We start from the raw sequence: 12,190 nt of genomic DNA on the forward strand, positions 1-12,190 counted from the left end.
ATACTTGTATAGTGGGCTAATGCTCCATGGATTATCAAGTTGGGCTAAAACCCATAGGATGCTCCATGGATGCTCCATGGTGTTTATAGAACCCATGGATCATGGAAGTGAAGAGCCATGTCAACTTAGGGTTTACATGGTGTAACCCTAATTATGACACACTATATAAGCAATATGTTGTAGACCAAAATCGGCACTAGTGTGTGAACAAGAGGACATATCGGATTTTAGTAGTGTTCCATCTCTCTCAAGGTTTATTCCAAGTGCATTTGGTGTTGTGTGAAACATTTGAGGCATCACACTTGGGGTGCTAGGCTTACAAGGTTTTCAAAGAATCCAAATCACTACAATGTATGTTTTCTTATTATCTTTTATGAATAAAAGTTCCCTTGTATGCTAGATAGGTTAAGAACCTTGGAAAATCAATTTTTCATGTATCATAGATAAAACATAGATCCAAGGTTTCTAGGGTTGCATGTACATCATAGGAGTGTTAGAATGCTTAAAACCCAACATGATTCTCCTTCTTTTTGCTTGCATTCCATGATAGAGTTGGCATCTCCTTTGACTTTTCTCAATTGCATGAAGTTGTGGAGGAAAAGGTACCTCAACTGTTCGAAGTTAGAGATACTTTCCGGACGTAGTTTCTTGAACCATTTGCTAGCATTTCCCGATAGTGTGACTGGGAAGTAGGTGCAAGTGAATCTCTTGTCCATCTGAAGGGATGTCATCGTCCACTCGTAGGTGTCTATGTGTTCGTCAGGGTCTGTCATGTCGTCATACTTTGGGATGTTTGGTTTCATAGCGGAATGCGGTATTTCATACTGTAATAGCTCTTGGCAAAATGCAGAGCTGATACTTGTTATGGGGTTATTCATATGTGGGTAGTTGAGTGCTCTGTCGCAATCGCCTGATGCACGTGGTATGGCATGTTGTACCCTAGGCCATACTCATAATGGTACCCGTGGTTATACATGGTCGCTTGAGGCATATACAATGCCTGCATGGGGTATGCGTGCATTAGTTGATTCAACTACGAACTCGACTCTGTTAGCCCCGTAGTGTGTGTGTGTGTGTGTGTGTTCGTCCCCTGTGTTGGCGTGCTTTGAGTGTTGTGGGTTTGTGTCTGTGTTTGTGGGTACACGCCTTGACAACGGTATGAATATCGATGAATGGTGGTTGCTGGGCAAATAATGGGATACATGACATGGCGGCCACCGAAGAAGATTGGTGGCCTGCAAGTGGTGCTGCTAATAGAATGGTGTCGAGGGCCAGTGTTGGTCCCTGCCTGCCGTGTTGATGATTGTGGTCGATTTGCTATTTGTTGTGATTAGGTGGTCGACGCTCTTTGAGGCCCTGTGGTGGTAGTTGTGGTTGGTTGTTCCGTTGTGACAGCGGCAGTCGCCATAAACTAGTAATGAACTCCGCCGTTGGGCCGACGGGCGGCGGCACTGGTGCCTCTGTGAGCGGCTGCCCTTCCAGTGTCGGCGGATTGCTTCCATCGAGGGACTAAAATTGGTCTAATCGGGCTATTGTTGTCGCCTTCCAGCTGTATCGGTCCTTTATCCGTCATTTCCAGTGCATGGTGTTGCGAAGTGGGTTGTGTCGTACTGGGTGCACGTCCCACGGATAGCGCCAACTGTTGTGATATTTCTCCGGCTCGGTTCCTTCTCCGTGAGGGATGGAAATAAAGGGTCTGAGAATCACAACAAAGAAAACAAGACCATCAGTTGTCATCCAGGAGGTTGTCCCAGAACGAGGCTCCGACTATCAAGTCAGTTCGTGGTTCTAGTGATGGGGCGAGAAAGTATGAGACAAATGGTTAATGTTTAATGTTGGTCCCTTCTCTTGGAGGAGAATGAACCTTTTTATACCTAGAATCGAGGGGACAGGATCTCGACCATATCTTCTACTTTTTCAGGTTGGACAGGGATAGACGGCTTCCGATTAGTAGATCGTGCCCCGTGAGTGACTGTTTGCTATTGGTGCAGGCTTGTCAGGGGATCAACATCCTGAGCGTTACACCTGTCACTCTGGATGACAACTGGTACTACTTTGTCATGACGTTGGCCTTGGCACTTGGGCGCCAAAGAACGAATATAGGGTTGCGAAGGGTGAGGGCGAGGACGTGGCGTTAGGCTTCCACCATCTTTTTCCCATACCGTCTATCAAATTGACGGTTCCGTTATACCTGACGTATTCCTGATGGGATACGTCATCATGGACCAAAAATACAAATTTGACCAATCCATATGGACGATTTCAGTAATTTATTGTTATTATTATTGTTGTTGTTATTATTTTTAGTATTATAAAATATACATAAATCTTCTATATATAGTTTGTATATCTCGATTTATAAATTCAATTTAGTAACTTATTTATAAATTCATTTTAGTAATCTTTTATTAGTTAATTTCAACAGTCCCCATCAAAGTATTCTAACCTGTCCGATGTTACTCGTAATTATTAAACGATGTTCTTTATGTCAAAGACGAGATCTAACCAAACCAAAAACAAAAAACCAAAAAACAAAAAACAAAAAAATAAAACAAAATAAATAATCAAAACATTTAAGAAAAATACTAGAGGTTTGATTTTGGTAACTTTTTTTTTTGGTAATCACTATTTCTTCTATAGTATCGGAAGTTTTAATTTTTCAAAAAAAAAAAAAAAATCAAAGCTATAATCATTTTATTAAAATGTTTTTCGGTTTATCGTGTGTAAAATTTTTAGCTTTAATTTTTATGTTGTTTTGTGGGTTAATATTATAAAAACCCTAAATTTTTAACCCGTAATTGGAAAAAGCCCTAATATTGTTTTTATTATTGCTATGACCACAACTTTTTCATAGAATTATTACTCTAGCCCACTTAACGAGTTTTATGGTTAACTTGGTTAAATTTTTTTTGCAAAATCAGTCCTAAAATGTTCCAATTTAATCCTTGAGGTTTGCAAAAAATTACACCACATGACTTTTTAACTTTATTTTTTATTTTGTGTATACTTTATTTATTTTCGATTTTTCTATTTGCTTTTTCTATATACTTTATTTATTTTCATTTTTTAACTTTATTTTTCAACAATTTGATTTTTTTTACCTTTTGTTTTCTATTTTATAGTGTATATATAGAGTATATTAGAGTTTTTTTTAGTTTTTTTTTTTCATATTTCTTTTCGTATTATATTTTAATTTTTTCATCTTTATATTTTTTTCTTATTTGTTTTCCAATTATTTGTTTTTATTTTTTGTATTTCAAAACACGAATATATCATTGCAATGTAGATTCAACAAACAATGTTAGCTTGGATATCTTGGAAGAAAATAATTGGAGTCGTGCTTTAACAATTTCAAAGGTGCTACTTGCTTTGAAATCAATCTTCACTAACCCTAACCGTTGTATGTATTTCATTCTTTTTGTTATAGTTTAATCCTTAAATTCTCTAGCTGAATTGTTATATTATAATCTTTTAGCATCTTTAAAAATCTAAAATTTGGATAAAGTTGATAATTTTGTTTTTCAATTGTTGCAGATAAACCGCACGTTCCAGGAATTGCTCACTTGTACTTGGTAGACAGAAGTAAACATGATGCATTAGCTGCAGAATGGACTCAACGATTTGCAAAGTAAAAAATTGAGCATTTAGGAAACCAAATAGTCATGTGTGTTTTTAGTTCATATATTATGTAAGAATTATATTATATATTGCATGTATAAGTATCGGTTTTTCTTGTATATTATATTGTAAAATGGCTGAGGAAGTGCATTCTTTTTAAATTTGGAAGATGTTCAAAATACTCGGTCCATATAAGTTAAAAATACAAAAAAATAATAATAATAATAATAACAAATAATTGGAAAACAAATAAGAAAAAAATAAAAAGATGAAAAAATTAAAATATAATACGAAAAGAAATATGAAAAAAACCAAAAAAAACCTCTAATATACTCTATATGTATACACTATAAAATAGAAAACAAAAGGTAAAAAGGTAAATAAATCAAATTAATGAAAAATAAAGTTAAAAAATGAAAATAAATAAAGTATATACAAAAAAGAAAATAAAAAATGTATATATTTATAAAAAAAATCGAAAATAGATAAAGTATACAAAAAACGAAAAATAAAGTTAAAAAATCATGTGGTGTAATTTTTTCCAAACCTCAGGGGACCAAATATGAACTTTTAGGACTGATTTTGCAAAAAAATTAACCACGTTAAACATGAAACTCGTTAAAGGGCTAAAGTGATAATTCTGCGAGAAAGTTGTGGCCATAGCAATAATAAAAAAAATATTAGGGCTTTTTCCAATTACGAGTTAAAAATTTAGGGTTTTTATAATATTAACCCTTGTTTTGTACTACTAAAATGTCACTACTAGAAAATTGGTTTTCCGTGACAGATAATGTGTATCTATCGTAAATTTTTATATATGACAGACAAATATCTTTAAACGAAAGTCATGTCATAAATTAAAATGACAAGTAATCGGTATGTCATAAAACTAATGACAGATCTTTATGACATATAATTACAATAAACATATACGACATGCGTTTAGACATATATTTACGACCGACTATGTATGTCATAATTCGTAACATTTTTGTAATTATTGACAGACATTTACGACTTCAGATTATAATATATATTGTATGTCATGATTTTTGACATAGTTTTACCAAATACATTTGTATTTCATGGCTTAACATTTTTAATATATATATATATATATATATATATATATATATATATATATATATATATATATATATATATATTCTGAGTTTTTACCAAATTTTAATTAAACTAAATTACACATTTAATGTCTAATATAGCAAAATAAAATTTCATATACATATAAAAAGAGAGTCCGTTAAAAAATCATAATTTCAAATTCAAAAGTGTAGTCCAAATTTATGAAAAAAATAATTGTTAAATACATATTACCGGTAATTAAAGGGTGTGACATAAGTAACCATCATTCCTATCAAGCTCGACATTTGTATATTCATTATTTCCTTCAATTCAGACATTAATATATTAGTAAAAGAACAATTAAGGAAATTATATATGTGTGAAAATTCTAAAACACTTCAAGTCTTTCATGAGTTAACTAATATATTTACTTGCATTGTTATATATTCAACACATCAAATCCGTCATCAACAACTGTTTTTATTATCATTAGAACATAATACTTGTATTCCATATAACCTAGTGACACTATAATAGTCAAAAAGAATAATATATTAGCCAATTACATTTGATGTTAAAGTTGGAGTTTGTACTAACCAAAACTTTTATATTGTTAACGTTAACCAAAATATTTATCCAATTGATGTTAAATGTTTTGATCTAAAAAATGGATGAAATATATCAAATATAATAATTTAAAGTTTGTTTCAATCAGAAAGTTTTAGAAAAATAAAGATTTGAGTTTTTGTTACAGAAAAACTTAATAATAATAATAATAATAAATTGCAAATCGTAATAATTTTTTAAAATAATTAAATAAATCAAAACTTATTGAAAACTAGCACTACAACAAAAGACCCTTATACCGATGACGTTTTCTACTCCAATCCAGACGACAACTCCTGAGAAAATCATATACCATTGACAAGTCTTCGGTAAAAGAGAAAAATATCGTCAGGATGACATATCGTAAGTACATAAGCAATCTATGCCGAAGACAAGTCGTCGACACACGTACCTATTCAAACGACAATTTGTCGGGAAAAGTGGGTAATCGTCGTTTGCATTTTAACTATGCGGACGAATTGTCATCGGTATAACCTATTTCTTATATATTTTTCACAAATTTTGTTATATATATCAAATCTGTTTTTTTAAACAAATCTAGACAATATATATATATATATATATATATATATATATATATATATATATATATATATATATATATATATATATATATATATATATATTCAACAAAATGCCAATTACTAAGTAAACAAACCATCATAGTCAAATTCAATGTATACTATACATACCAAAATAACAAAAAACTAAAAAAAAGTATTTAACAAACACTACATAAAAGATCAATCACTACAATCTTCACTCATTTCCTTTGTCTCGTTGGTTGGTTTGGGGGTATTTTTTGGAATCATATTGGGATCGAATTGAAATTGTTGTATCGATAGTGGTTGGAAGTTATGAATTACAGACGCCAATGAGTTATTATACGCTTGTTGAATGTGTTGCATGTATTGTTGCATTTGTTGGATTAATACAACAATTTGCTATTATTCGTATTTTGAGATTGGGATTTGGAAGATTTATAGGAGGTTGATTTGAAATTAAATGATCGTTGGTTTTTAGTTTCCTTCCAACTCCGCAAATATGTCTGTGTCTCTCACCAAAGGTATGAGTAATACAATGAGACTCATTTATATGTCCGCCCTCCCCAACGTCTTCTTGCGTCTTCCTATACTTCACTTGAATATTTTCCTAAAATAAAAAAAACAATGCACAATCATTAATTAAAACAAATAACTACATTTAAACACTAAAATAATAATAATAATAATAATAATAATAATAATAATAATAATAATAATAATAATAATAATAACAGTAACATATTTAACAACGTATTAACTTCGTTTACTACTTACCCCATCTACTTTCACTTGCGGTGTACACCAACCCGACCTTCCTGGAAGCACATTTATCTCCAACCCACAATGTGTTTTTTTTAACAGCTAAAAGATGAACTTTATAAAAAAAACTAGCAAGAAGCTAGAGGAGACAAATTACAAAACATTACAAAGCAATGGGTTCTGTAACTACATTGTCCAATTGAGTCTACTTTTAGAATTCCTATTTGAAAATCAATCAAAAGAATACATAGCAATTTTTTCAAAAATACTGTTTCTTTTAATTTTGGACGATTGAAATATTTAATTATTTCGATAAGTCCAAAGCATCCAGATAGCGGTCAATATAATCACCTCCAAAACCTTGGCAGTTGTCCTTGTTCAACCTATAAAACGCCCAAATTAGTGAAACTTTCTTACCTGCAACGACGGAGGGGGCGAGGTGGTCACCGGTGATGGCAACCGCGGTCATCGAAATCACAAAAATCAAAAGAAAGAAAAAAGGAAAAAACGGAAATTAAATAGGAAACGAGAAGGAGGTGTTACCTAACGTTGTCGGTGAAGGACTGGCCAAAAGCAACGTAGTCATCAGACCTAATCAAGAGAGAAAAGTTGGGGTGCACCATAACTCAGGTCGCGTATGATCCCTAATCAAAGGTGAAATCATATTTCGATGATTTGTCGTCGGTATAAGGATTAACGTAACGATGTCGTTTTGTATATTTGCTGAAATGAAAAAATAAAAATAAAATGTTGTGCCGACGACATGTCGCGAGATAAACATTCACGCGGATCGCCACATGACATGCCAACGACAAGTTGTCAAGATAGTTATCCGGAAACAACGTTGTTTTTTTTGCACGGTGGAATAAAATAAATGGAAATTACATTTGTCAAAAGTTATAGCAACGACATGTCGTCGACATAGGTTTTCAGAAGACCGCGAAAATATTCTTCATTCTGGTCGAAGTTGTGCCGACGACGTGTCGTAGCCATAGCCCTACTTGTAGCGGCAACATTTGCCGTCGGGATAAGTGTCGTCGGCATAGGTTGGTATTCTTGTAGTGTAGGTCTATATTTATAAGTAAAGAAGATCTTATGTAAATTATCGTAAAATAAACTATTTGATTGGGAAGGATAATATATCTTATACAGGTTAAATGTTTAAATTGAATCTTAGGAGCTATAAATTAAAAATATCAAACGGTTTAATTGTTTGTTGGTGAGATCATCAGTCATCACCCGTTTCTACATAACAACCGGGAGGTACCTAAGTTGGTAAACAAATCAAAAATTCGCCGGATGGTTCGTGCATCATGCGGTGGTAGGTTCATTTAACAAATCTGAAAATTTATTTTTGGTTATTTAGTTAAACGAATAAATCTAAAAAAACAAATATTGTGAGGCCTTAGCTATAATTCCTGGGATTAAGTATGTGTTCTTTTTCTGCTGACCCCTACCACCTTACTAGGAGAGCTTTTTAATAAAAATTAAGGTGTTAAAAAAATGAATAATGATTTTGTTTGTTTATTTACATTCATGAATGTTTCTGCTTGTTTGGCTTTTAATGTCTATTTATTAATATTTGTTTACGTTCGTTTATAATATTATATGCGGTGATCTTTCACGATATTTGCATATTGATGAAACATAATGATTTGTAGCATAATTAAAATCATGCAATCGGTTGCTATTTATAATTTTTTAATTGTTACATAATATAATGTCGGTATTAATATATAGTTTAATAATATATGATGAATGTATATGCAACAAGCTAAGTGTGGAACATTTAAAGTTTGATTTTTTTTGTGATAATATTTAAACGAAGATGACATTTAGGCTTTATTTCTAAGTTTTTTTCTTTTGGATTATTGGATGTTTAATTGTCTAGGTTTAACATTTTAATGATCAAAAACAAACAAATAGTAACAAAGTAAAATTTATAAGCAAAAAGTCGCACACAGAAAATATGTTCGTTTATGTGTTTATATATGTGTATGTATTCATGTTCATTTGTTACTTAGGTATATTATTTAAACTTAACTTAAAAACAAAATATACACCAAAGTGGTACCTTATTCTGTAAATTAATTGGAGAAACCCCCCATTTTTGCAAAAACCTCTTAAAATGGTGGATCAAGTAACATTACAAATAAAACAAACATCTTTTGCCAAGCAGCTGGTAAACCGAAGCACGAGCAAACCACCAGTCCAAGTCAACATTCTTTTCCCCATATATATAAACCAATATATACGAACATGTTACATGCTTCCATTTGTTCATATCTACCACTCCACATCCTCCACTTTCCAACACATTAATCAAAACACACCACACCACCATTGCACAACGAAAGCCTTCCCGATTTTATATTCATGATCGTGATAATTAACAAACACAAGTAGTTAAAAGAATAACATAAAATGAGGAAACCTTTTGATAATAAGCATGAAATGAAAACGGGGTCATGGTCTAAGGAAGAAGATCAGAAGCTTATAGACTATGTCACCTCCCATGGTGAAGGCTCTTGGCACACCCTCCCTCAGGCTGCAGGTTAATTTCTCTATGAATATAAATCCTAGTTTCTTGTTAATATTTTCTTGTGTATATATGATCTAGCTTTTCTGTTATATATTTTATTATATGACCATTGATTTTTCTGGTTTTCATTTTGATTAATTAGGTCTACTTCGTTGCGGCAGAAGCTGTATGCAAAGATGGTCAATATACTTAAAGCCTGACCTTCAAAGAAGAGAGTTTGGTGAAGATGAAGATGATCTCATCATCAGGCTTCACGCTCTACTGGGTAACAGGTGCATCTCCCCTTCAATATGATATATTCTTACTCTTTAACTATTTAGGTTATATTTTATAATATGATCCCAAAAAAAAAAAAAAAAAAAAAAAAGAAACACAAGTGATCGAGAAGTGCATATGTTATTTTAGGTGGTCGCTTATAGCTGGGAGACTACCAGGGAGAACAGATGAAGAAATCAAGAATTACTGGAACTCACACTTAAGCATAAAGCTTCTAAATATGGGTATCGATCCAAATAATCATCGGTTACGTCATCATATCTCTATGTCGTCCACTATGAGCACTGATGTGAACGAATCACAGGCTGAAAATGATGAAGTGAACTCGGATATCAGTTCTAGTAGGAACTATAACTCATACGAAGATCAGGATATTAATTAACTCCAGTCAACCTGACAATGGAAGTTAAAAAGTAAATCCGAAATACAGTTTCCGAAGTGACTATATATGAATTATTATGTTGTTTGTGTTTTTACATGTAGCAGGGTTAAAGATCTGGGTAGATAAAGTAGAGTAAGGTTTGTGATATATGGTCATATGTTGAACATTAAAGCATGCATGTGTGCATGTTATTGGCCTTCACTATCGATCTCCATAAATTTATTGCTCGGACAGGGGTTATGTGCAGGGCTATGCAACTGCGTAGTCTTGATCTTGTCCTATAAGTGTTGATATTTAATAAAACGAAATCTTTTATTATGTACAGGTATTGATATTGCGAACCCTTCAACCAAAAGTATACGTTACATACCCAACACAAAGAGTTTTAAAATTTTCTTTCTACAATTAAAAATGTTTTTTCCTTGTTTAATAAATATAAACAAATCTAAATTAAAATCAGAAAAAAAAAAGGAAAAACTACTTGGTATTTGCTACGTAAAACAGAATATAACAAGATTACAATCAAAATTAATAGTGTAAGGAAATCTAAAAGAACTATGAAATCAAAAATAAAACATCCAGAAGTTTTGACCCTTTTAAGAACCGACTTCTGCTATAAAATTTTCTCCCCTCTTCGGTTTGCCTCCTCCACCAACTTCGCCCTTCGCGGACTCGGCACTTTCGCAGCTTGTTTTGCTTATAGGTAACTGCCTCGGTCTTTTGATGAAGAGAGAAACTCATTCTTCAAAGTCTTTGTCTGCTTTCTTTCCTTATTTCTTAAGGTATGCAACTTATTTTAATAAGCTAAGTTCAACTTTGAAAAGAATTCACATTTCCCACTATTTTGCCTATTCTTTTGGGACTTTGTTGGAAGGTGATGGGCCATAATGATTTAAAAGGAAAATATGTTTTTCAATTTAAATAGATTTAGTCATTGAGGGGTTTTTTTTTTTTTTTTTTTTTTTTTTCATATTTATTTATTCGGCTGTTAAACTATACAACCGTTTACTCCAGATAAACTGGAAAAAATTGACTTAATAGGATAATATATTTATCATTTTGTACATATTTAATCCTTCATATTTATTTTACATATTTAGTTCTTAATATTTTTTTTGTTTCAAAATAAGTCATTTTTTGTACTCATTTAATACTTATTAATAATTTCTTTAGTTTTTTCTCACGATATTTTACTTGGGACAATCGTTGATGAGGTGTTTAGGCTTGTTAATGTTTATGTGTATCGCGATGTCAGCTGTTTTGTTGTGTAGGTCTTGCGGTTTAGCTTAAGTCTTGTATTCTGAACGTCATAACTTTTTCGTAGGATATCATATTTTAACGATCTTTATATTCACGTGTTCGTTTTTTGAGTCTACTATAACCACTACAAGAATAATCGGCATTAGCGGCGACGCTTTTAGCGGCGACAGCCACCTTTAGCAACGACACATAATTTTCGTGTTATGTGTCGCTGCTAGAGGTGGCTGTCGCCGCTAAAAGTGTCGTCGCTAATGCCCATCGACCCCGATCCGCGTCGAAATATGAGGTGAAACCTTAACCATTGATTTTGTCCCTAATCCAACGACTGAAAATCGATAATATACATACCAATAGCGGCGACACCAATAGCGGCGACTCGAAAATTTTGACCGCCAAAGTTTCCCCCCAAAGATGTCGCGGATAATACTCAAAAAATTTGACCATCAAAATTCCCCCCAAAGGTGTCGCCGCTAATACTCTATATGTCGCCGCTAATACTCAACGTGTCGCCGCTAAAAGGCGTCGCCGCTAATGCCCTTCACAGATATAACCCCCTTCAGCTCCTTCTTCCTCCTTCAACTCCTTCTTCCTCCTTCTCTTTTCTATGAACTCATTTATATGTAGAATTTGTCTTTTGTATATGTATGTATTTGTATATATATATATATATATATATATATATATATATATATATATGAGTGTTTTTATATGTGTATTATGTATGTATTTGTGTATTAGTATGTGTATCATGTATGTATATGTGTTTTTGTATATGTATGTATATGTTTTTGTATGTGTATTGTGTATGTATGGATGTGTTTTTGGTTATATGTTTTTATAAAGTTTTTATAATTTATAACAATTTTTATAATTTTATAAGGTTTGTTTTGTATATGGAAAGAATGTTTAAAAAAAACTAAAAAAAAAGAGAAAACTACAATTAGCGGCGACACTTTTAGTGGCGACATGGTATTAGCGGCGACGGTAAGCATTAGCAGCGACAAATTGGGTATTAGCGACGAACCAACAGCGGCGACCCTTTAGCGGCGACGTGTCGCCGCTAAAGGTATTAGCGGTGACAATCGGGACCTTTAGCGG

The 12,190-nt window shown here is 32.6% G+C and overlaps 1 protein-coding gene across 1 annotated transcript; it reads left to right on the top strand.

Moving 5' to 3' along the window:
* The first annotated feature begins 8,852 nt into the window (after positions 1–8,852).
* On the top strand, positions 8,853–10,150 carry LOC111921180 (transcription factor MYB3). Its single transcript, XM_023916750.3, has 3 exons — positions 8,853–9,186; positions 9,317–9,446; positions 9,580–10,150. The coding sequence occupies exons 1-3, from the start codon at positions 9,057–9,059 to the stop codon at positions 9,830–9,832; spliced, it is 513 nt and encodes a 170-aa protein (XP_023772518.1). The 5' UTR covers positions 8,853–9,056; the 3' UTR covers positions 9,833–10,150.
* Positions 10,151–12,190: the final 2,040 nt, after the last annotated feature.

The sequence above is a fragment of the Lactuca sativa genome, chromosome 8, assembly GCF_002870075.4.
Source record: "Lactuca sativa cultivar Salinas chromosome 8, Lsat_Salinas_v11, whole genome shotgun sequence".
In the NCBI taxonomy this organism is placed as follows: domain Eukaryota; kingdom Viridiplantae; phylum Streptophyta; class Magnoliopsida; order Asterales; family Asteraceae; genus Lactuca; species Lactuca sativa.